The sequence below is a fragment of the Solanum lycopersicum genome, chromosome 8 (genome assembly GCF_036512215.1).
Source record: "Solanum lycopersicum chromosome 8, SLM_r2.1".
Classification (NCBI taxonomy): Eukaryota; Viridiplantae; Streptophyta; class Magnoliopsida; order Solanales; family Solanaceae; genus Solanum; species Solanum lycopersicum.
Genome location: NC_090807.1, coordinates 62470984 through 62497664, shown reverse-complemented (window position 1 = coordinate 62497664; position 26681 = coordinate 62470984). Strand labels below are relative to the sequence as shown.

The following is a 26681-nucleotide window of genomic DNA, read 5'->3' as shown; positions in this document are numbered from 1 at the left end:
CTAACACATTTTTAGAAATATTAACTTAATAAAGTTAAATAATAATATAGTAATATTATCTCTATTATTCATTATTTCATAAAGATATACTGAATTAATAATGAATAACTATTTGATGTAAATTTTCCTCTTTTCTTTGTGTGTCAAACAGGATCTATATAGTTAATGCTATTTATACATACATTTTACTTGAGATCACATGTAAATTGAAAAGCAAATTTTAATATTATGATAAGTAATAAGTAATTAATATTAAGAGTTTTAATACCTTGCAATATGAACACACATTTTAAGATGTTACCGTTGATGCACGGTAGGTTATATTGCTTAGTCGTTTAGTAGTAGCACATAATTATATTTCGATGACTGTAACAATTAAAAATAGTGATAATAAAAATGTCAATATATATCAATGCATCTGATTAATAAAATAATTGTGAGTAATCACTAATATATGTTATCATGATAATGATGCTTTGATGGTGGTGATTGTAAATACTAATTATTGATGGTCAGATGAGTAGAGCTAGAGAGGTGCAAGGGGTATCTAAAAAATATTTACCGAAAAATCACATTGTATTGAGCTAATTAATTTTAGATAATTATAGACCATGTAAAACTTATATCCTCTACGTTGTTCTAAACTTGGTTTAGATGAAGAATCTAGCTTTAAAATTTTATTAATTGTGTGGTCGTACCTAATGTAATAAAGGGTAACTTTCACATATAGTAAATAAAAATTTTATATTTGTATGCTATAGCAAAGTTTGCATAATTGCGTTCCTAGCAAACATAGAAACTGTATAATTCACTATACATATAGAGTTGAAGCAAATTATATAAAACGAAGTGTATAAAACAAGAAAGAGAAAGACATTTGGGCAGAGAACTGTATAAAAAAAAATGTATAAAACGAATTGTATTATCATAAGTATATAGAACGATTATATACAATTTGAATTTGTATAAAATGAGAAAGAGAGAAAGACATAAGAGAATTGACAAGCAATATACAATTGAATCAAATTGTATAAAACGAAAAAGAAAGAAATTAGATACAATTTGAAAATTGTATAAAACGAGAAAGAGAGAAAGGCAAAAAAAACTAGGAAGAGGAATATTTTTATTGTATAATTATAAATGTATATGACAAAAATATATATATTTATATGTGTATATACAATGTTCTCACACTTTATTCCATTTACTTTATATTGTGTATCCTTAATGATTTCTAATGGTTTGGTTGGAAAATTTCAAGAATATAATTGTAGGAATTTTTTATTAAGCTTGATAAAAAAAAACATGTTGAAATGACAAAATGGATAGATTAATTTAATATTTTTAAGGGTTAGATTGACTTTTATAATTAAAAATTAAAATGATAGTAAAAACTGTATATCAAATTTAAAGTCACTTTAAACTCCAAGATTTTGGTCACAAATTCTTGACGGTTATCATAATTTTTTATGAAAATAAATCTAGCTCAATATATTATATAAGAAATCCTAACTATTCGCCATAATTTTGATAAAAATCCTTTTTTCCCTTATATGATGGTTCAAGATACGAAAATACAACTATATTTCGTGAAAATATTTTTGAATTCGGCGCAAGTTATTAGTTTCGTTTTTTAATTAGTTGCGGTCTTACAAATACGTATATACTTAATTAATTAAACTTAAATATACCCTAGATATACAATACATGACAAAACAAGTGGTTCTCAAACTCTTATATAAATATAAGACTCTTAATAAAAAATTAAGGAAAATATTGAAAACACCCCTAAACTTGACGAGAATTTAGGGATATACTTCTCTCATATCACAAGATCGAGGATGTACTTAAGTTTACTTAATGCATTTACGGTTATCAATATTTCAAAGATAAAACTACTAATTTATATCAAATTTAAAGATATTTTCAATACTTTTCTCTTTCGTAAGCAATATCACACTTTTTTTTTTTTTTTTTTTTGCTGCCAATTTGAGCGCTAATAGCGCTATTTACAATTTATTTTTCATTTTTAATGACCCTTTGACAAATTCAATAGGGGTCTTAAATTATCAAAAGTCCAATATAAGTCCAAATTTGTCAATATCAAATGGGCCCCCAACATTGCTTTGTGCATTCAAAGCCCACGTTGAACAATACAGTAGCAGTACCCTCTAGTAAGGTCACATATTTAATTATGTATCCATATTAAATTAGTACTTCTATTTACTTTCTCAATTAAATTATCCATATATGTATATTATACGCATTGTTCTATTTTCTTCCTCAATTATGTTATTTCCAACTTTATTACCAATTATTTTGGCTTTATTGAGATATCGAAATCGACATTTCATTTAAAGCATAACTGTATATATCCAATATCATCATATACTACTAATTAGTTAAAATTAAAATTAAATGTTGTATAATATACATTGTGCTACCTCCAAATTCCCTGTATGTTTGATAGATCCAAAGATTCCCCCCCCCCCCCCCCCGCCCCGATCAAAGTATACCGATTACCTCTCTAATTTAACTTCTTTTTTTGGTTGTTGCGCTCTGTTGATCGATGGTAGTATAAGAGATATAAGAGATCTGTAATCCTTTTTACATAGTGATTCCTGCTTCCTACCCATAGTTAGCATGTATCTCCCCCGGTTATACTATAGTATCACATCGTAGACCCACATCTCAACGCTATCTTCTTTACGGAACATAGTGCATAGGTATTCTTCGATGCAACCCGTTTTTTTTTGTAGGGTCCTATCGGGATAGGTGGGATAGGCACATGGCATAAAACATACTTAGAGCATTTTGTAATTAGACACATATACAAGATACTGTTATCTAGGCAAAAGAAAGTTGTTTACAGCAAGCGCTATTTATAAAAAGTTGTTTATAGTGCTATTTACAAATTATTTCTATTTTTTGGGGCCCTTTGACAAATTCATTGAGGCTATAAGTAACATAATGTGTGAGTTAATTATACGTAACATATTAACATCATTTCACTATAATAAAAATGACCATTAACGATATTTAATTCTTAATTATCGCTAAATATGTATTTTTAGCGGCAATTGTCACTCTTTGTATATGTCCCTAAAGCCTTTAGCGACATTGATGGCGCCTAATTAATGTCGGTAAAGACTTTCGCATTCTTTATTAGCGTCAATATTTAATACCGCTAAAAGTTATTTTTATTATAGTGTTTGTGTTTTATTCTAAACTTATATGTGCACTTATTTCGATCTTTTATGTTTGTTCGATAAATCATATCACTTTTTATACATAAATAGATTTAATTTAATTTTTTTTTACATAATATATGCTTAAGATCAAATTTGTATTTTGTAAGTTTGAATTTTGGTGATAGAATAATGAGAAAGAGAAGACCACTATGACAAAGTCAAAGGAGACATCGCACTTATCAATTATTATTACTTTAAAAAATGCAGACAATAATTACTCAGATATGTAAAATAACCAAACATGCAATAATTGCTTAGAATATACAATTTTGTTTTTTTAGTAAAAAAATAGATGAAGAGAAAAAAGGCCTCGATTGCTTAAATTTAATAATTTTGAAGTCAATTTGGACTGAATTGATCGAGTTTTTTATATATAATTTTCCAAAGTTAAAACAAAATTAACATTAATAATGTATCATCAAATAACAACAATTTGATAAGTAAACTATATGATAAGCATATTTGCTTGAATAGGTGGGGGTCCTCATTGATCCTTTGGACACCAATATAATGCAATAATTCATGCAGACAAGTATTAAATGAAAACTGTTCCACCTTATTTTTATAAATGTGGTATATCGCATCCCAGCTAATTTGAATTCGTATCGTGTCTATATAAGATCCAGGAAAAGCACACTCATGAACAAGCATTAAAGTCAAGTTCAACGTCACGATGTATGAAAAAGGTAATTTCTCAAAGACTATACTGATACAAGTACTTTTAAGAATGGGACGAAAAAACTTGTGGCCTAGATAGAAGATAAATTTGAAAGACGTAAACTTTAACTCGAGATATCTGATTAAGTATGAAAAGAAATTCTATTCATTTCATCACATTTCACGATCGTGATAATAATAGAAGTTGTTTTCATAATTGAATATACACTAGTAATATTAGGTTGTCTGGCTTGTAGGGACACATAAAGCATTTATATTTTTAGAAATGGACAAAATTGGATTCAAACAGTTTCATGATCAAGAAGGTGACAGCATCATAAATTAAATTAAATCTCCACAGACCAAAAATTAATAGACAAAACAAGGAAATAATAATGTTTTCAAGTTTACATGAATCTAGCTGTACTACAAATGTACTTTTGCAAGGAAAATTCAAAACTATATATTATAATATATATATATATATATATATCATGCTTTATAGTGAAATAAATTCTCAGGTTTTATTTGTGATATATTCATACCCTAACTTTAGTGTTGGGCATGTGCCATTAACATTTTATTCTTTTAAGGTTCAATACATTGATATATTCTCTAAATTTATCGATAAATTTTAAATATTTGAAGATTTAGTATAAACATAAAGAAAAAAAAAAAAACTAGTTACTTTTTGTATAATAGTGTATAGGGGTATATAAATACCTTAGATACACTTTTATACGCATAAAATGCTCCACTTCTTGAATTAAAAATGCAGTTTTTGCTCAAAACCAATCCAAAAATCCATTAAATTTTGTAAATTGGACTATTGTCAACTCTAAAAGCTCCAATTTATAATTTCTCAAAAAATTAGATTTTAAATTGAAATAGGTGACTTTTTTCTTTTAGGTTTAATAATCCATATTTTATTTAAATTCTTTGAATATGTATCAAATATTCAAATATTGAATACATACATAAAGAAAATAAATAAAGCTAAGAAATGTCATAGTAAACTTTTTTATATAATAGTGTATAAAAGTATATAAATACATTATATACACTTCTATTCACTTCTATGCACAAAATACCTGATATACAGCATAAAATGTAATATGGGTAAATGACACAAGTATACAAATAAGCACCTTGATAACCACTATTTAACAAGTATATTTGTGAATGTGATCGTGTAGTAATCGTATTTTAGATATTGAACCTCTTTGGTAGATGTGTTGGTGAATTTGACATATTTGAGATAATTTATAAACACCAAATTTGTTCAATGTATATACATTGATAGTTTAAATAACAAACGAGTTACATTGGTTAAGTTACTTGGTAGTTTGTGTTGGTATATTTCATACCAAAATAACAACATAACTAGTATACTAACTTAAGTATTAAAATTATTGTGTATACTAATTTGATATAAACGAAACAATACTATATTATCAATATAAAAATCAATCTTTTTGGCAATGAAAATTTCGTCCTCGAAATGTTTTCTGAATCGAAATATTGAACCACCTTCTCCTTACCTTTTATTTTAGGTGTAACAATGGTGACCACTTTTTTTTATAGCCATGTGTCATGGACTTAGAGTCTTCGTAATATTTCGTGCGATATTTAACAACTAATCACGAATCTTTCACGATCTTGTAAAAGTGGCAGGACGTAACACTTGCCTGTCGACAAAATATTTGGTGGGAATAACTTTGAATCTAACTGCCATTCGAATATCAATGAAAAATACCCCTAATTTTACTTCTGTTTCAAATATTGAAGACCTTACTTCACTTAATTGGGCTAGTGGCCCAATTATAAAAAATGGTAAAGAGCAGCCCAAAAGCCCATTTGCAACAGATAATTTGAAGACACAAATCAGCCTAAGTGTATATTTTCGTATAATATACATTCCGATATGAAAAATATACATTTGTTAACTATTATTTTGATGAATTGCTATTGTTTGAAATTTCTCCATCTTTACTGCCACAAGCCATATATTTTTTATTCGGTTTGGTATATATATATATATTTTTTACAAATCACAATAGTCTATATATAGCATTTTACAGTAAAGTATATTCAGGTAAACATCGGTCAACATTAGACATCGGAACCATCGATCTGAGTTGTAGTACAATAATTGGACTGTTTCACTTTCGATCAGAGATTTTAGTTTTGAGTCTTAGATATGAGAAAAAGTTTTGTTGGAAGTATCATCTTCGAATGACCCCTCACTATAACAAAATGATCATTAGCGATATTTAATTTTTTACCACTAAGTATGTATATTTAGCATCAATTGTCACTCTTTGTATATGTTTCTAAAGTATTTAGTGACATTGGTTCTAATGACACTTAACTAATGCCGGTAAAGACTTTAACACTCTTTATTAGTGTCAATATTTAATGCTGCTAAAAATTGCTTTTGTTATAATGACTGTATTATGTTATTTGAATTTAACCAAAATTCTAATGTGGACCCCATTACACGCGATTTGAGTTCAACAAAAGATTATTCTAATGAACTTAAATACTTTTGAAAAAGTATCAATCAATCAATTCAATATTTTTGGGTTTATAATATCTTGTCGTGATTGTGTGGGACTAGCAACGATAGGGACTAAGAAAATTTTATTTTCACTTTGATACTTTATACATATATTAATAGCCAATAAGGATTGTTTAGTTTGCGGATTAAGTTATTTCCAAAATTATAATTTATATTCATTTGATACTTGTTACACATATACTAACAGCCAATAGGCACTATTTAGTTTACGAATTGAATTAATCGATATCTGATATATTGTAAATAATAAAATTTACTTTGAGGAAAATAATAATAAAAATAAAAAAAATATCACAATAATTATATTATATGATTTCAAATATAATGAGTGTTACAATTTTCGAGAATATTCCTGTCATTCTTTCAATAATAATATAAATTATGTCAAATTTGAATTTGATTTGATTCAAGAGGTGAAAGAGCTTGATTTTGGATTTCCATCTTGATTTGATCTAACTTATATAATATTTATACGAAAAATAAATTTAAATTTAAATTCATGCTACAACTTTCGATATTCGGATCAAATATATTTTTCGAACGTTGACTTTTACAAAGAAAACTAGCAGCCTTTGATTTCTCGTGCTTCTTGATATCAATAACAAGCACTTTTTTTTTTTTTTAAATATGAAGACCCACGTGTCATAATTATTGTGGAATGAAATATTTATGACGCACACAAACTTTTTTTTGATTAATTAAATTAAAATTGATCTTTGATTTTGAAAAAGACATACTCCCTCCGTCCAGAAATGTTTATTATGTTGTGCTAATCGAAAGTTAATTTGATTAATTTTCAAAGGTAAATTAGATCACATTAATTCGATATTTTAAACAAAAAATTAGATTTTCTAAAGCTATATGAAAAGTACTATAAATTACCATCTTTTTATATTAATATGATTAAAAAATGCATCTTAAAATGTTAGTTAAAATTTTTATAGTTTGACTCTAAAAATAGAAATTATGACAAACAATACCGGATGGAGGGAGTATTTTACATGCTTGATATTATATTTTCACTCTTTCAAAAACAGTGATCTAGTTTGATTTGACACGAAATTTAAGAAAATAAAAAAGACTTTTAAATCTCGTGATCCTGATTAAAGTTATGCTAAATATATAAAATTGACCTTTTAAAAAGAAAAAAGGTCAATCTTTCTTAAACAAACTAAAAATGAAAAGAGGTCATTCATTCTTTTTAAAATGAAGGAGTGTGTAATTGTAAATATTTATTTTTAAAGGAACATAAAAATAAAAGATATACTAAAATATATTCATATGTATTATAATAAAAAGTGATGTTCATGCAATGCACAAGACCTAAGCCCAAAAACTTGATTTGTAACGTGTTCAAATAAGTAATATAGAAATTTTCACATAAAAATAGCTTAATTACTTTCCATAGGTATAGTTTGATAAATATAATTCGCAGCTATATGTTATAGGAAGGGAATGGGAGAGTGAGACTGGGAGAGAGAGGAGAGAGACGAGTGAGAGAGGGCAAAGGGTAGAGGCAAGCGAGAGAGGGCAAAGAGTGTGAGAGAGGTGAATTGTATATGTATATCGCTTGGACAATTGTATATTATACATATGTACTTGTATATATGACAAGTGAGATTCAGAGTCGGAGGAGAGAGGGGAGAGAGATTGGAGAGGAAAGAGATAGGCCATCGAGATTGGGAGAAGGTGGAGAGAAGCGAGCGAGAGAGGGCAGAGAGTAGGATAGAGGTGAATTGTATATGTATATTAGTTAGATAATTATATATTATACATATGCATTTGTATATATAGCAAGAGAAATTTGAAGAGGGAGGAGAGAAACGAGCGAGATTGGTAGAGGGAGAAGATATGCGAGCGAGATTGGTATAGGGAGAAGAGAGGTGAGCGAGAAAAGGCAAAGAGTGAGAGAGATGAATTGTACATGTATAACGGTTTGATAATTGTATATTATACATATGTATTGATATTATTGTATATTCTGTCGAATTATACATATTCAAACGTGACTAATTATACAAATTCTAAGTCAGCCCACATAATTAATGTATAATGTTAGTCGCGAGCATTAATTATAGCAAATTATAACTATGGTCATTACTAATTAAGTGATATAAATTTACAGAACCGCATAATTTTTCCTTTAAAAAATAGACCAAAAGATATATCTTACCTTAAATTTTTGGTCATTACATATTGTGTTAGCATCAAGCTAACAATGCATTAGTACCATCAAAAGATATAGTTTGTGCATAGTTAGGTCTGTTTGACAACCAAAATAACTATACCTAGATGTTTTAGCAATTGATATAACACATTAATTTCATAAAAAATTATTATATGGGAAAGAATTATCTACATTTGTAATTTTGAGAATTAACCCAATAAAAAAAATTCTCTGCCATTAAACAGAAATTGTGATTTCACATAATTTTTAGTTAAGAATTACACTACTGACACTACCAAGAATATTAACAATAGATTGTAAAAAATTTCTTTTGATCTTGCAACTGTTGTACTCTAGTTTTCCATTTTTTTTAAAGCAAACTTTTTTTTTTTTGCACATGGATATTGGTCTCAAAATGTCATATATATATATATGGTTGCCTCTTGTATTAGCTATTTTTGGAAGACATAATTGTTAATTTTTTTTTGCTCTTTCTCTAGGCCTAATTTTGAATTGTCATTGTAGCCATTTTAATTGAAAAATAGCATCTATTGATTACTGTTATAACCCTAGATTAATTGCTTATTTTCTCGCTCTACATAAATTATTGTTATATATAGCCCTCGAAATCTAAGTGATTAATATCAATATTAGACAAAAATTATTTGAAAAAATAAAAATGATAGTTAAATATCTTTTTGTATAAATATGGTTCTCCTAATAGAAATTTATTTCTAAATATTAATAAGCTAAAATAAAGATAAAATTTATAAATAATATAACTTACATAATATATTGTACAATTAAGTACTACAATAATTATGCTTATGCTTTGTCATAACTTCATCACCTTATATATCAAATCTTTTAGCTTATGCTTTGTCATAGATGTGAAGTATCTGTGAAGTTGTTGAAAGTTAAAACCTATAATTTTATTTCAACATACATTTTACTTAATAAAAATTCAAGTAGAAATTAGTATTTTTCTGTCTAAATTTATACGACACATTTTAAATTTTGAAATTTAAATAAATTTATTTTTTATCATAATCTTTTCATATATCTTTTTGAGTTGTCAATTATTCTGACACATAGTACTCTTGACTTAATTTATAAATATATAAATTTTATATAAAAAAATATAAATGATTCCATGAGCAAATTATCTGTCAAACTTAAACTGTTTGACTTTCGAAAAACGAAAGATGTCACATAAATTGGGACAAAAGAAATACTCCCTCTGTCCCTTTTTACTTGTCCACTTTTGAATTGGCACATCTGTTAAGAAAATAATTAATGATGTAGTGAGTTTACCATTTTACCCCTATTAATCATGAAGTGGATGAAAAATTCTATATTTTTTCGAAGTAATTAGTCATTTAATTGTGGGTATAATAAGTTAAAAAAATTGTCCTTTCTTGATTTGTCAAAATAGACAAATAATTAGAAATAACTATAAAAGAAAAAGTAGACAAATAATTAAAAATAACAATAAAAGGAAAAGTAGACAAGTAATTAGGGACGGAGGTAGTAATATTTAATAATTTTCTATAAGGAGGTACCAAACCACCCATATGAGTTGTTGTAAATAGCGAAAGGCACAAATTTGAATGAAAAAATTATCTTATAATATGTGATTCAGATTTAATTTACTTTAATGCGCGGAGATAAAAAGAAAGTATTCCAATTTGGTATTCTAAAAATAAGTGAAAACTAAAGATATCTAACATTCCACGTATGTTTTTGGCATGTGATGTTATCATATTCCAAATTTCAAAAAAAAGGCCAAAACTATCTTCTTTCAATTTCTCAAAACTCCAATCTTGCTGCGGTAGTAAATAAAATAAATAAACAAACAATTATTTGCCAATTTTTTCTCTTCGATTCAATTATTATTTTTTATATATATAGTATAGTAATGGGCAGCCAATGCTATTCCGCTTATTCTATCCAATCATTGAACCCCACGTGTCCATCATCTTCTTCCTCCTCTGTTATCTTCACTCTTCTTAAACCCCAGATTCACAGAAGAAGAATCATTACTTGTTGTAATAGTAGTAGAAGAAGAAGAAGAATGGCTAGTGTTGCTGCGATGAATGCTGTGTCTTCGTCATCTGTAGAAGTTGGAATACAGAATCAACAGGAGCTGAAAAAAGGAATTGCAGATTTATATGATGAGTCTTCTGGGATTTGGGAAGATATTTGGGGTGACCATATGCATCATGGATATTATGAACCTAAATCCTCTGTGGAACTTTCAGATCATCGTGCTGCTCAGATCCGTATGATTGAACAGGCTCTAAGTTTTGCTGCTATTTCTGGTAAAAATGGAACTCTCTCACATTATTAGTGTTACTGCTGCCTGTTTTCTTATTCATTTTTTTAATTACGGAGAGTCTATCGGAAATAAACTATTGGTGTGAGCAATAGTGGCTGAGTAAGAATTTTTAGGGTTTCAAAATATGAAAAAGTTTAAAAAAGGATTCGATAGGTATATATATAAAAAATAATTTTAATCATGTATAAATAGTGTAATTTTCAGCCGAAAGTGTTTGATGAGCCTGACCTCTTACATGCTCTGCACGTGGTACCAAATTACTCTTTCATCCTTAATAAGAGGTGTCGAATTTAAATTTCATTGATATGGAGTATCCTTTGTTAGGCAGCGTTTTATCTCAATTTGGTAATGACTTACTATCCGGTGCGAATCCAGATTTAATCAACCCCGATGCGGGATTTCCCCGGATTTAGTCGACCGGAAACAGGGTGGAAATAAACAAAACAAAAAAGAACTCTGCTCCTGGTTGTTGGGCTTCTATTTCTTTGATATTTATACTAGTCTATATTCATAGAAGCTAAGAAGTTGGACTTTTTTTCAAGAAAAAAGAAGGGGTCTATTGACTTTGAGTCCAGGAAATTGGGAAACAAGATGTTGAAGACAAAAAGGCTGAAATCTGAAGAGTGAAGGGTGTAGATGATGTATTATGTGAGAAAGAAAAGAACTTTTTTGTTTTGTATCTGTTCTTAATGTATGGATAGCTTATTTGTTTCCTATTTGATGTTTGAATATATAAAATGTTGGTCACTCAGAATCAACCTCCCTACCTCCGCGAGATAGGGGTAAGGTATGTATACAATCTAACCTTTTCAGAACACAATTGGGTTACATCGGGTATGTTGTTGTTGTGCTATCTTACGTGTTGCAATTAATAAACCAACATTTTCCATATAAGTTGTATACAATAGTTGTTCTGTATCTCCCTTATTATTTCAACTATTTGTATTTCTATAGATATTTGCAGATGCATATACTCGGGATTTATTCATGGTTGGAAAATTAGTGAAAGGGAAGGTTATGGTGTCATGATTTGGATTGGCTAAGATATAATTGTCCTGAATCTAGTTATACAAAGGCAATTTATACAGGGTAAATTAGTGCATAGATTGGGTAAATATAAATAATCCTCCACTGGCGGGCGATCATGCTTCTCATAGGATTTTTTGTTACTCGTGTAGTTTTTCTAATAATCGGACTTGGTAGTACTTGCATGTTATAAGATTGATCTTCCTACATGAATGATGAAAAACCGTGTTCATGAAACTTCCTTTTTTTATTGTAGTTATATATTCTGAAATCGATCACTCTTCTTGTTCTTATATACGAGTACCTTAATTTACAAGCATATTGTATATGTGCAGAAGATCCAGCGAAGAAACCAACGTCCATAGTTGATGTTGGATGTGGCATCGGTGGCAGTTCTAGGTACCTTGCAAAGAAATATGGCGCTACAGCTAAAGGTATCACTTTGAGTCCTGTACAAGCAGAGAGGGCTCAAGCTCTTGCTGATGCTCAGGGATTAGGTGATAAGGTATATGCTTTTGAGCTAGAATTTGCTTTATAACGCTATGTGTGAGAGACTTAAATCACTTGACCATTTCTTCATGAATAGTTAAAACACTAATGGTTGATTCATAGAACTGAGGATAGTTTATACTATGTGTTTTAATGAGCGAGTTCTTAAAACTACGTTCATTGTGCAAAATCTCTGCTCGTTGATGTTCAATGAATCATTATAACATACTTATCAGGAGATTTTGTACTGAACATAAAGCCATGTGATAATTATTACACGTACAATGGCTGTATATTGCAGCATCCAGCAGGAAGTGTTTAGTATGATCATTTTTTCAGTTAGTTGTGAAAACCCTTAATTTTGCGTTAGTTATTTGGATTCCCTTTACACTAATTTAATTGGACTGATTCCTAAAGGAAGCTAATGAAGAGGAGAGTTTACTGGTTTTCTCCTCAATATCATTTGTATGTCAACGTAACCTTTCCCCTATTGGCTCCCACTCCTACAATGTATAGTGATATCTTTATATGTTTTCACATAGAATTTGCCTCTCTGTTCATTAACCGGAATATAAATGAGCAGGTTTCATTTCAAGTAGCAGACGCCTTGAATCAGCCTTTTCCAGATGGGCAATTCGACTTGGTTTGGTCCATGGAGAGTGGAGAACACATGCCGAACAAAGAAAAGGTTCATTATGTCCGATACATCTTTTTTACTTATCTATGTATATTCGAATCTTCAGTAAATGTACATGGTGGCACTTGTCACTAATTGTTGTATAGTGTTTCTCCTAACCTCGTTTCCTTTATTGTTAGTTTGTTGGCGAATTAGCTCGAGTGGCAGCACCAGGAGGCACAATCATCCTTGTCACATGGTGCCACAGGGACCTTTCCCCTTCGGAGGAATCTCTGACTCCAGAGGAGAAAGAGCTGTTAAATAAGATATGCAAAGCCTTCTATCTTCCGGCTTGGTGTTCCACTGCTGATTATGTGAAGTTACTTCAATCCAATTCTCTTCAGGTAAATTAATTCTACTAACTGCTATGAGTTATGTCATGAACCTATCTCAAACATTACTCTTTTCGTTCCTGCTAATCTTTTCGCTACTGGCAGGATATCAAGGCAGAAGACTGGTCTGAGAATGTTGCTCCATTTTGGCCAGCAGTCATAAAGTCAGCACTGACATGGAAGGGCTTCACATCAGTACTACGCAGTGGTAAGTTGTGTCGTGCCAAATGTGTACTACAACTAAAAATTTAAGGCACCCCTTTTTCGTATTTGATTTATTGGAGTTACCTTATCAGGATGGAAGACAATCAAAGCTGCACTGGCAATGCCACTGATGATTGAAGGATACAAGAAAGGTCTCATCAAATTTGCCATCATCACATGTCGAAAACCTGAATAGTAAGTGAGGGTCCTGTTCAAATGAGAATTTCCTTATCGTATCTAAAAGTAGAAAGCCTTTATCAAACCGATACAACACTTTATTGTTCGCGGAGGATTCTTAATTATTGAAGCTTTATCAATATTGCAATTACAAACTCTCTTTACAATCCATATTACTCAGTTGGTTTATTGCAATTTGTTTCCGTTTGAAGACCAACTACATCGTTGGTCTTGGCTGGTACTCACAGCCATGGCTCCTTCTCTTCTTTTCGTTTTGAACTTTGATTACAATCGACACCTCTCCCGAGTCTTGACAGCCACTCCTGTATCAGTTGATCATGGCTGCACCTCTTTTAGTTGGTGATGTCTAATCTCTACGTAAGGACTGATTTTTGCTTGCATATATCAATCTTTAAGATTGAGACGTAGTTGATTGATGTAAAATAAATATTATTTCAGTATTTCTCAAGTCAGTCAGTTGCAACTTTCTGATTTCTTATTTTCTTATTGCAGATTATTGCTTAGCTACTGATGAATAATACAACATCTATGGATCTTGGAATGGAAGAAAAATAAACTAATCTATTAAGTAAAGAAAATGCAACATTGAATGAACTCTGGATTGCAAAGCTCAAGAAATTGCCACATTTGCTACAATAGCCTTAAATTTTAATATTCCATTTAAAATATTGTATTGTGAAATTGCCACATTGTACTGAACCAATCATCAAAAGAGTATCATGTCTCTAGTTATTATAAGAAGAATTGTTCAGCTTATCTGCTAATTATGTTAATGGGTTTATAAGTACTTAAGAGTATGATACAAATTGGGATGACAATGGGGTGTTCGCAGTGTGGTGGTGGTGGGGCACGTTGAGCTTAACCTGCAAAATTTTTAATTTATCCTGTGCTGGCTCGAATAACAACTTTTTTCATATTCAACGTGTCTCACCATGCCCTGCATAATTTTTTTGATATTTTCTTATTCTAGTTAAGTTTGATACTAAAAATAAAATTCGTAAAAATAACTTTTTATTTTCATTAACTATCTTTAATATTTTTGTAGCTTTATAGAAATTATCTTAATAAATAATGCTCTGTTACTCTTATTACATGTAAAAAGTTAAAATTTATTTTGAACCAACAAAAAATCACATATATCCGCAACTGCTCCGTCCCGCATTAACTTTTAGAAAACCCACTTCAGTGAAAGTCATCCTGCCCCACATCCGCACCACCCCATTGTCATTCCTGGACAGACAAGGATAATAAAAAAAATTGTTACAAAATACTTATATATTCTTGAACGCGTGCGTGTTAGATTGGTGAAAAGACATATATTTTTGAAGAATTCAACATTGGTGCGTATAGAATTTGCTAAAAATAATTAGTTTTCAAAGAATATGACATAAATACGACATCAGAAGTGTGCAACTAAGAACTTTGTAGGTCCATTGAAATAATTAAATTTTAAAAGTAAAGGTAGACAAATTCTTAAAGTATAATTAAGAGGTTAAATTAAAGAAGAAATAACATTATGTTATTGACAGCCTGTTGAAAATAAAATTACCACAAAATGCTAATTGACTAATTGAGTGAGCGATTCCTCATACTGAATTGACTGTCTAGAATAATTATTTGATGAAATGTTTAAAATGACAAAATTCTAATATATTGGTAGATTTTTAAAAGATAAGAACCAATAAATTTGACTATTGATATTTTTTCATTTATTGAGAAAACATTGTTTGATCATAGAGTTATCATTCTTCAGAATTTAACTATACAAAAAATTCTGATAAAAGTTTTTTTCCCTTCAAAATCACTATCAAGAATCCAAAATAAAAAATTAATTTTAATAATAGATAGTATTAAATAATATTAGTATTTACTGTGTACTAATTTTAGTCCTATTAGGATTAGTACTCCTTAATCCTAGTCCTATTAGGATTAGTACTCCTTCCTATATCTCCTATATATATCTCCCATGTATTCCCTTATTAGGTTAACACTTCAATACAATCAATATTCCTTCATGGTATCAAGAGCCAGAAAACCTAGATCTTCTTTTCTCTAGGTTTTTTTTCTCTCTTTAGGGCACCGATCGTCCCCTCTCTTCTCTTGGGCGGCGGCAGCCATGACAACCGAGTTGGATCCTCTCGATTTACTTCCTTCTGGCGTTAAACTCTTTCTCAGGCATCTTCATGCCCTGATTCCCAAAAAATTATCAGACATAAATTACCCTACATGGAAAATCACCGTCTTACAGCCCTTGAGGTCAATTACCTTCTCAAATACGTCGATGGAAGCACAGAACCGCCGCCGGCAGTCATCACCGCCACGGACAAATCAGAAAAAACCAATCCGGCCCATGCCGCCTGGAAAGCCGTAGATGGCCAGATCCGATCATGTTTGATTGCGGTCATCTCTCCCACGGTTCAGAAACACGTCCGATCCTACACAACTGTTTCAGCCCTGTGGACGGCCCTCGCAACACGCTATGCATCAATTTCCCACTCTCATATTTTTCAATTGCGTGATCATCTCCACACAATTACCAAATGCACGAAAACTATGGCGAAGTATTTAGACGAGGTCTCCACCATCATCACAGCCCTCGACACCGTGAACGAAATCATTCCCGAAAAAGATCTCGTCATGTTCGTCGTTTGGGGGCTCCCATCAGCTTACTCCTCCATTAAACAGGCGGTTCGCATCAGTCCAACGCCCGTTGACCTGGCTACTCTCTCCTCGTGGCTAAAAAGTGAAGAAATCAACGTGGATCTGGAGAGCAAACTTCTTCTCCGAGAAGTCGCTGTCATGGAGCCGTCCACCACCCTCACCGCAAGCCAGAACTATCGCGGGGGGCATGGTGGCGGCCGGCAGGGGAGCCGCGGCGGCTATGGCAGAAACAGCGGAGGCCACGGGCGCGGCGGTCGGCAGGGCAGTCGTCCGTCGTACGACGGTCAGCAGCACGGCAACAACAACAACTTGCACTCCTTCGGCAGCGGCGGGCAGTCATCTTCCAGCGGCGGGCAGGGCACTTACGAGCGGGATCGTCCAACTCGTCAAATCTGTCAGAAAACAGGACACACCATTGTTCTTTGCTGGTCTCGGTATGAGGAGAGCCGAAATAGTGATAACCGTGCCAATTATGCATCTCAAGCCGGCCCTTCCTCTGAATGGCTGTTGGATACTGGGGCCAACATGCACGTTACTTCTGATCTATCCAAGCTTAACGCTCCAAATCCATATCATGGCTCCAATGGTATTACTGTTGGCAACGGTGAGTCCCTTAATATTTCTCACACTGGCACGGGTACCATTAAAACCCCCATCGCTATCTTTCACCTAGGTAACCTTACCCACGACCATCTATTAAAATCAATCTTCTTTCAGTTCACCAATTCACAAAAGACAATAATTGCTCACTCTTGTTCACCTCTAATGATTTTCAGATCCTAGACAATAATACCAAGAGGGTGATTTTTCAGGGCCCCTGTGAGCATGGTCTGTACGTTCTTCCTGGCACAAGTTCGTCTGCCCACCCAGTTTCAGAAAGCGTTCCTGTGGCTTCGGTGGTTCTTTCGGCTGATGGCCACAGTCTGTTGTGGCACAGTCGTCTGGGTCACCCGTTTACTCAAATAATAAATTCTTTAATGTCTCAATTAGTTTTTTCTTCCATTCATGTAAACAATTGTGACTCCTGTTCAATTGCTAAATCTCATAAATTACCTTTTACTTTATCTGAGAAGCGTACAACTGCACCTTTTCAACTTATTCATTCTGACCTATGGGGTCCTACTGCTGTTCCTTCATTTGCTGGTTTTCGCTATTATATCTGTTTTGTGGATGATTTTACAAAATACACTTGGTTGTACCCACTAAAACACAAATCACAGGCACACACCACCTTTGTCACTTTTGAAAAAATGGTCAAAACACAATTCAATTCTCATGTTAAACTTTTTCGAAGTGACAATGGAAAGGAATACGTAAATAACATCTTTGGCCAGTTTCTGCAATCCCTAGGAATTATACATCAAACCTCCTATCCATATATTCCCGAACAGAATGGGGTGGCTGAGCGTAAGCATCGCCATCTCATTGAAACGGTGGTTACTCTTCTACATCAATCTCATCTCCCTGTCTCCTTTTGGGTAGAAGCTCTAGCCACCGCAAATTACCTCATTAACAGAATGTCCAGTCACACCCTCTCCAACAAATCACCCTATCAACTCCTTTACCAAGAACTTCCCAATTATACCAACCTCCGCGTCTTTGGGTTTCTTGCCTACCCTTGGCTACACCCTCATATTACTCACAAATTACAACCTTGATCCCGTCCTTGTATTTTTTTGGGCTATCATCCTACCTCCAAGGGTTATCGCTGTCTTGACCCACAAACTCATAAAGTCTACATATCTCGTCATGTCAAATTTGTCGAAAATGAGTTTTCCTACGAGTCTATTTCCTCCTCCACAAATACATAATTCATTGGCGTCCTTCCCCTTTTTTCAACATACTCACAGGTCCCTTACCACCTTCCCCCACACCTTCACCCACTACCCAACCACCCCTCATCACCCCTTCGACCGTCACCCACAATACACCCACAACCACCACCCACACTCCTAACCAACCCGAACCACCCAATACCCACAACATCTCCAGCCCGATCCGTTTTGGGTCCCTCCCGGCCACCCCCGAATCACCACTGCCCCTGCCACCCCCCAATACTCATCCCATGTTAACCCGTGGCAAAGCCGGTATCTTTAAACCCAAAACCTTTCAGGCCACCATACTACCAAATACACCCCTTCCCGATAGTGAACCAACAACCTACTCTGTTGCCTAAAAAAATGCTTATTGGCGTCATGCTATGGATGACGAGTTTACGGCTTTGACTGATCACAAAACTTGGGTTCTTGTACCTAAGCCCAATGGGCGGCACCCAGTGGGCTGTAAATGGGTGTACAAAATTAAACACAATGCATATGACAGTATTTCCAGGTACAAGGCTCGTTTGGTTGCTAAAGGCTACAATCAGGAGTATGGGCTTGATTACTCCGAGACATTCAGTCCTGTTATTCGGCAGGAAACCATTTGCCTAGTATTGTCACTCGCCATGCGCAACAATTGGCTCATCAATCAGTTGGATGTTTCCAATGCTTTTCTTCATGCCATGCTTGATGAAACTATCTACATGACGCAACCACCGGGCTATGTTGATCCCCGCTTCCCTCAACATGTTTGCAAACTCCAGAAGTCTCTGTATGGGCTCAAGCAAGCCCCCCGTGCTTGGTACACACGTATGAAAACGTTCCTCCGGGACTCGGCTTCACGTGTTGCGTACACGACATGAGTCTGTTTACTCGACATTCAGCACACGGTACAGTCATTCTTCTTGTCTATGTAGATGATATCATTATTACAGGCTCTACTGCAGCTCTCATTCAGGATGTCACTCGAGCTATGCATACTACCTTTAAAATGAAGGACCTTGGCCCGTTACATTATTTTCTGGGAATGGAGGTTTCTCGGACAGGCATCGGCTTGTTTCTTCATCAGTCAAAATATGCTCGAGATCTGTTGCAGAAAGCTGGACTGGAAAAATGCACCAGTCAACCAACACCGATGGCAGTCTGTTCGTCAGCGAATGGAGCCGACACCCCCTTTGCCGATATCACCCACTTCCGCAGCCTCATTGGGGCTCTACAGTATCTGGCCATTACCCGTCCTGACATCCAGTTTGCTGTCAACCGAGTTGCTCAGCGCATGCATCAACCAAGTGAACATGATTACCATTGTCTAACGCATTCTTAGGTACATTTTTGGCACTTTTGGTCGTGGTTTACTCATTCGACCCGGGGACTTGGAGCTTCGGGGTTTCTCAGATTCAGATTGGGCGAATGATATAAATGACAGAAAATCTACATCGGGGTTTCTCATTTTTTTGGGGCCGAACCTGATCTCCTGGTGTACAAAAAAAAACCCAAGGTCTCTCGGTCCTCGACTAAAGCTGAATATCGCGCCCTTGCTCTTCTTGCTGCTGAGACCATGTGGGTCACATATATTCTTCGCAAACTCCGTGCCACTCACACTGTTCCTGCTCTCTATTGTGACAACAAATCAACCATCTGTGTGGCCAAGAATTCCGTCCTACACACCAGAATGAAGCATGTTGATACCGATTGTCTCTTTGTTCGCGATGAAGTTCAGGTCGGCACCATGATTGTGCAGTATGTACCCACTGAAGAACAACCGGCTGATATTCTCACCAAGCCTCTCCCGAGCCGACAACACGATTACCTCAGTTCCAAGCTTCCGTTCGCTTCCGCTCAGCTCAGCTTGAGGGGGATAATAACAGATAGTATTAAATAAATAGTATTAAATAATATTAGTATTTACTGTGTACTAATCCTAGTCCTATTAGGATTAGTACTCCTTAATCCTAGTCCTATTAGGATTAGTACTCCTTAATCCTAGTCCTGTTAGGATTAGTACTCCTTCCTATATCTCCTATATATATCTCCCATGTATTCCCTTATTAGGTTAACACTTCAATACAATCAATATTCCTTCAAATTTGTATTAATGTTCATACACAGCTTCAATTTTTTAAATACTATTTTCAACTTTTCCGCAAAATTTGTAATTTGTTGTTTCCAAACTCAAGTTCCTTTTTTGGTAATCAATTATATGAAGTACTACATCACATCTCGGAAATAAAAAGGAAAAAAATATTTTCAAAAATAAAATGACATTTTAATCCTGTTCAAAAATAATAATAATATATCACATTATCACTATAATATTTTTCACGTTCGTCATTCAGTACTTATATTGAGGTACTATTAAATTTGAAATCATATTAAAAGTTTTAATGATAGTGCTCAAATAGTTCTTATTAAACAGTCAACATGAGTTATGGTACATTGGTGAGAGTTTTCAATCTTAATCAAAGGTCTTGATTTGAGCCCTAGGGAGAAAATTCTTTTAGGAGTGTCACTCCTGAATGACCCTATAATGCGCGATATAAATTTAGTCGAAACTCTAATGTGATTTTCGAATATCAAATGAGAAAAAAATTCTTATTAAACATAATTTCATACTCAAAATTTGAATTCGACTCGAATAAACGAAACAAGTACAAAGTAGTCACGAGGTGGTGGCCCTCACGTGCCAATGCTTAAAGACAAGAAAGTAGGAAAGTAAGAACTGTCCTAACTCCTTAGAATCTACTCAAAAAAGAGTTCTTTTTTTTTCATTAAAAAACATAAAAAAAAGAGATCTCCAATTAACTTTTAAAAATACAATATTTTTATGTTTTGCTCAATAAATGCTCTGCAACTTTTAATATAAAAAATAAAATAAATACACAACAACTTTGCATCTTGTCCCTTCTTTTTGGTGTTTGTTTGTTTTGTGAAGGGAAGATCACAAGCACTTTCTATCAACTCCAATAACATCTTTAAAAATTAAAAAAATTATTGTCTTCAAAAAAAGCATAGATTTTGCTTTTGTGTTTTTGTTTTTAATGTTTGTGGATAAGAAGAAATAGTTTTAACAAAAAAAAAAAGAACACTTGGCCTACACTTTCAATTAATTAAAAATAAATCAATCAAGATGACATGTTGCTTTAATTTTATTTTATTTTGTAATGATTAGTGGTTGAAATTAGTGAATGTAAATCAATTGTGATCAACTCTTCTCCATTTTTGTTAGGAAAAAATTGTGTTGATTAGATTCGATTAAGTTTCGTTTTTGTTTTTTTTCCAGCTAGATTGAAGTAATGAAACAAAAAGTTATATCTAAATATTAAAATGCAAGAATAAGAAAAATAAATATCTTTTAGGGAATTAAATTGAAAAGTAAGAAAAAACAATTGAACAAAGGGAATATATACTTCTCGTTTATTTGTATTGCTCTTTTATATATGAAATAATATTATATAAATCATTTCAAGTACAATGTTTATCCTTTTTTTAAAATATATAGGAAAGTACATCTATATACAACGTATGGCTGAATAAAATCCACATCATACGAGGACAATTATTATTTTATTTTCAATTAATGAAATAAAATGCAAATAAAGTAATGTTAGTTACACGAGGTTAAAGAATCATGTCACATTCAAATGCAATTGTACAACCTTCATTATTTTGTTTTCTAATATAATCTCAGATGCCAATGTTTATTTTAATCAATTTATTTATTATATATAGGTGTGCCGTAACGGGTGTACTATTCAATTACTATGTTAAAAATATTTTTGAAAACTAATAAGTTCGATTATAACATATTTACAGACAATTAAATAATGTTATGTTGTATATTTATAATAGTGATAAAATTATTCTATGTTATAATGAATTTAGAAAACTTCCTCAATAAACCTTTCTTGTTTGCTATAGTTATTATTCTTGATAATGTTACCTCAATTATTTTTTTCGATTATTCAAATTATGGCTGAGTTATTTTGTGATACGTGAGATTCTGATTTTATTTTTTTGTCAATATTACATTAGCATGAGATGTGTATGTGTATAATCTATAATATGTACATATGTTTTAACGATAAGTTATAATTAAGTAGGAGTGATAATAACTTCAAAATTTTAATGTCATTTTTAGTTCTCTTAATATAAGCATTAAGCATTAGTTAAGTTGATTTTAGATTGAAGTTCAATGGCTGAAACTTCACCAAGCCTTTAAATATAAGAAATATTGAAGTATTTACAATGGATGTGGTGTTGTAACGAGTCGATAGGAAATTATTATATTTTTTCTATTAAATTTGATAATTGATTTAATAAAATAATTTAAAAAATAAAAAAATCTTATTGATATGTTTATGTTCGTTGCAAGCTTGAAATATCATTCTTACAATACGGATTCTCTTTGTTACATTTTTTTTCCCCAAGATCTATGGGGCACAATTATTTATAAGTAAATTTTATGTTAGAAAAAGGTTCTAATATTTTGTTGAACTTTGTGAAACAATCTAAATTTGTCAATTATATATATTCTCTTATTATAAGATTGTTCTAATTATATTTTTATTTATTAATGATGGAAGGTTACCAATACATGATACATTTTCACAGGAAAAAATGATCAAATTTAATTTTGAAATGGTTCAAATTTAATCATAAACTTTACAGATTGTGAAAGATTACGTTTTTCTCTATAATTATCTATTATCAATCTAAATTAATCACCATATAATAATTGATTCGCTTCACTTTCAATGTACCCTCCGCCCGTGCATTTATTTTTTATAAAAACAATTACTTCAACCCGCCCCGCATAACCTCAAGCAAATTTTGATTATACTTGTCAATTAAATTTTTATTTATTTCGTAAATTGAGCCCCACGCTCATCACGAAATTCTTGCAAAGTCAAAGAAACAAATGATTATACAGGCTGATTTGACATGACACGTGGGGGCCTACGTGTTCCTCACGTGGTGGGCTGATGCGAGACTGCACGATCGAATCTGTGTGGTGCAGCTGTAGCAGAAACCCACCCGTGAACCCACTTTGCCTGCTTATTTGGTAACCGGGTCGGGTCAGTTGATCGGGTCTACTTTTTTTCTATTGGATAAGAAGGATAAGTCTAATCTAATTGGGTGTTCTGTCAATCAAACTTTGAAGATTTGAAAAAAAATGTCACTAATTATTCTATTCATGTCAAGTAAATAAATCATTTTTAATTATTGTTGATTAGTATTTTTTTAAACAATAAAATTATGTGTGTTTAAAAATTTATATTATAAATGTTTATGTATTTGTAATGAAGACATACATTTATTAATGTTACACATCAATATAATGTGATATTTTATTTTTGAGTCATAGTTTATTCATTTGATATAATTGTATAAATTTTTTTGAAGTTTTTAAATTTACGACGTTTTCGTGTTTATACGTTTTCGTGTTTATAAGGAAAACATGTCATTTAAGAAATGACATATAGTTAAACAATATCTTAATTTTATATGAAGTGGATTTAATACTATTCGGTGCTAAGAGAACGCACAATTTTTCCTTTGAAATTTATTCTTTCCCTATTTTTAAATATAACTTGATTGAATCAAGAGAAAATAATAGCAATTTTTTTTGTGCGAAGAATTAAGAAGTTTTTCAGTATTTTTTAGTGAAAATTATTTTTCGTTCTTCATTTTTCCATACACTAAGTTACTGAAAAACAAATTAAAAAAAGCATGTTTATGATACTATTTCTTTTTATTAATTCATGTTGAAAAGAAGTTGATTCATTTCATAAACTAAGTTCAAATGGACTCGTAGATGGACCATGCTTAAAAAATATTTAAAAAATAAAATAGACAGGATAAATATCAAAGTATGGATTTATATTTTCGATAATACAAACATTTGAATATCCGATAGGATATACACTTAACCAAAAATAATAGAACTGTGAAATTATTGCCTAACTAACTTTTTCTTTTTCGACATTACCTAGCTAATCCTGTTGCTGTTATCCAAGTGAGATAGTTTGGTTGCTTATTAACACGAAATATAAGATTTTTAATAAAATATATTTTTGTAATTTCTAAGTTCTAACATGTTGATTACAAGAAAGTCTGGTATGTTCATGTAGAAATCTCACGTAGAAAAATTAACAATTATATTGATGTATTGATAGTTGATCAATATTTATTGTATTAATAGTATTGATCAATGTTGATAAATAATATTATTGATGAATAATAATATTAATAACATATTCTTTATATAGGAGAGAATTGTAGAGTCTTGAGTTAACTATACTTAAAGTCCTACTCAATACTTATTACTACTATAATAATAAAGTAATTAAATCTTATACTATTATTCTAATAGTAATCTAATTCCACTCTTATTCATAATATAATTCTTAGACGAAATATAATTCTAATTAACATAGATAGTCTAATTGTAGTGTGACTCTAATTCTTAGCAGTGTTGTGAACTCGCCATTCAGTTTCGTTGGACCTGTTCCTTCGAATGTTCCAATCCTCAACTTCCTTCTTCATCAACACTTGTTGCAGAGTCAGTCAACTGCGATGGATCCGTCCCTTTGACATATTTCAATCGCCAGTTTCTTCTTTTTCAACAATACTGTAGTTCTAATATACTTGTTAATTATTGTTTTTTCGAATTAAAGTCATTTCCATTATTATACCAAAAAAATTTATAAATTACAAAAATTTTATACAAAATATAATATATCTTAAAGTTGTTATTAAATATTAATATTGATGGCTCACAAAAAATATATTGCCACAAATAAAACAAAATGTAACATATTGAGTTTGGATCACAACAAAGGGCATATCGTTCATTGACTTTTAACCAAAACACTATTTAATTTTAATTATGTCCCCTACTTTTACTTTTAACGTCAAAACAAAATTATTGATTTTCCTTTGTTGTTTTCTTCAATATTTCCGTCGCAATGTATTTGATTTTACTACTAATGAGATTTACTAAATAACTTTATTTCTAACAAAAATAACAAAAAATAAATAAATAAGAGATACATCATATATTAATGTTTGATTTTTATATTGAATATTGATTACAGTTAAATTTGCTCATTGCATGACCTAATTTTGCGAATAATACCGTTGATAAGATTTTCTTTTAATTTCAAAGACTCAAATTTGAAATCTCTAATTAAAACGAAAGAATACAACTTTTTACCATAATTCATAATAATTATTACTATTTGTTCTCATTAAATTTACATATATACATACATCATTTACTAATTAACATTTCATAATCGACGATCCAAAGAAGTTGTAGAAATAACAATCCCTTCATTCATGCTTGACTTCTCATATCTATCAAGAAATAATAAATAAGACAGACATATTTATATCATTTCTAATTATCATTAGACATTATTAAAAAAAATAAAAATTATTATAATAAAAGTAGAATAGATATAAAAAGAAAACTTATCTCTTAAATTTTCAAACTACACAAATAAAAATAGATAATTGCATTTAATATAGGTAAACAAAAAAAAGATATATGAAGATATTAACCAATCGTTTCTATGAATTATTTTCTTCTATTTTTGTACTACCAAGGGATGTCAAGTACATTTGGAGATTCATATCCTAAACTAATTAATTAGTTCCTATTGCCTAATTATTTTTTTATGGTCTATTTATTATTAAGTTGATAACTTGAAATATATTCCCATTGCCTAATTAATTTCTCGTGGTCCATTTAAAATACTATATATAGGTTGGGGACATTTTATCAATACTGGTCTTTTCCCCAAAATTGTTGAAAAGATCAAACATTTCTATTTTTAGTGTAGATCCAGTTTTTCTTTTTTGGACATTATGTAAATAATTCAGCAAATAATTGAAAAAAAAAAAGGAACTCTTTAATTCAATGTGTGTGTCTTGATTTTATTTTCTTTTAGAAAAATATATATTTTCTAGAGTTATTACTAGTAATTCTTCAATTACAATCCATACGATACGTTTAAGTTTATAACATTTAGTGGTATTTTGATATACTATGCATGTTCTTTAATTTTTTAGATCATAATATTAAATTGTACTTACTTTTTAAAACTCAAGATTCGGACAATCTAAGACATATAAAATAAAAGAGAGAGTATATTATATTGTTGACTTAAAGTTCTGTTGTATTTATTCAAAAAGTGAAGTAACTGATTAACATTTTATTGAATAGTTAATTCTTAGAATTTTGTTTTATTACAAATTGACGGGGTAAATTGCTTAA

The 26681-nt window shown here is 31.4% G+C and overlaps 1 protein-coding gene across 2 annotated transcripts; it reads left to right on the top strand.

Annotated features, from left to right (window-relative positions):
• Window positions 1–10443: 10443 nt before the first annotated feature.
• Window positions 10444–14686, top strand: TMT (gamma-tocopherol methyltransferase). Of its 2 annotated transcripts, none has more exons than NM_001246885.2 (7): window positions 10444–10977; window positions 12356–12525; window positions 13093–13197; window positions 13326–13529; window positions 13623–13725; window positions 13814–13916; window positions 14412–14657. In NM_001246885.2, coding segments are annotated over exons 1-7 (1089 nt in total). In that variant the 5' UTR covers window positions 10444–10574; the 3' UTR covers window positions 14413–14657. The 2 variants fall into 2 exon arrangements, with proteins under 2 accessions (NP_001233814.1, NP_001298117.1); NM_001311188.1 differs by having other exon boundaries at window positions 10448–10977; window positions 12359–12525; window positions 14412–14686.
• The last annotated feature ends 11995 nt before the right edge of the window (window positions 14687–26681 follow it).

What these genes read in the sequence shown, in the direction of transcription:
- TMT (NM_001246885.2), top strand. Translation starts at nt 10,575, where the DNA reads ATGGGCAGCCAATGCTATTCCGCTTATTCTATCCAATCATTGAACCCC. An exon ending in ACATGCCGAACAAAGAAAAG is followed by an intron (nt 13,198 to 13,325) that starts GTTCATTATGTC and finishes CTTTATTGTTAG; the next exon opens with TTTGTTGGCGAATTAGCTCG. An exon ending in CACATCAGTACTACGCAGTG is followed by an intron (nt 13,726 to 13,813) that starts GTAAGTTGTGTC and finishes TTACCTTATCAG; the next exon opens with GATGGAAGACAATCAAAGCT.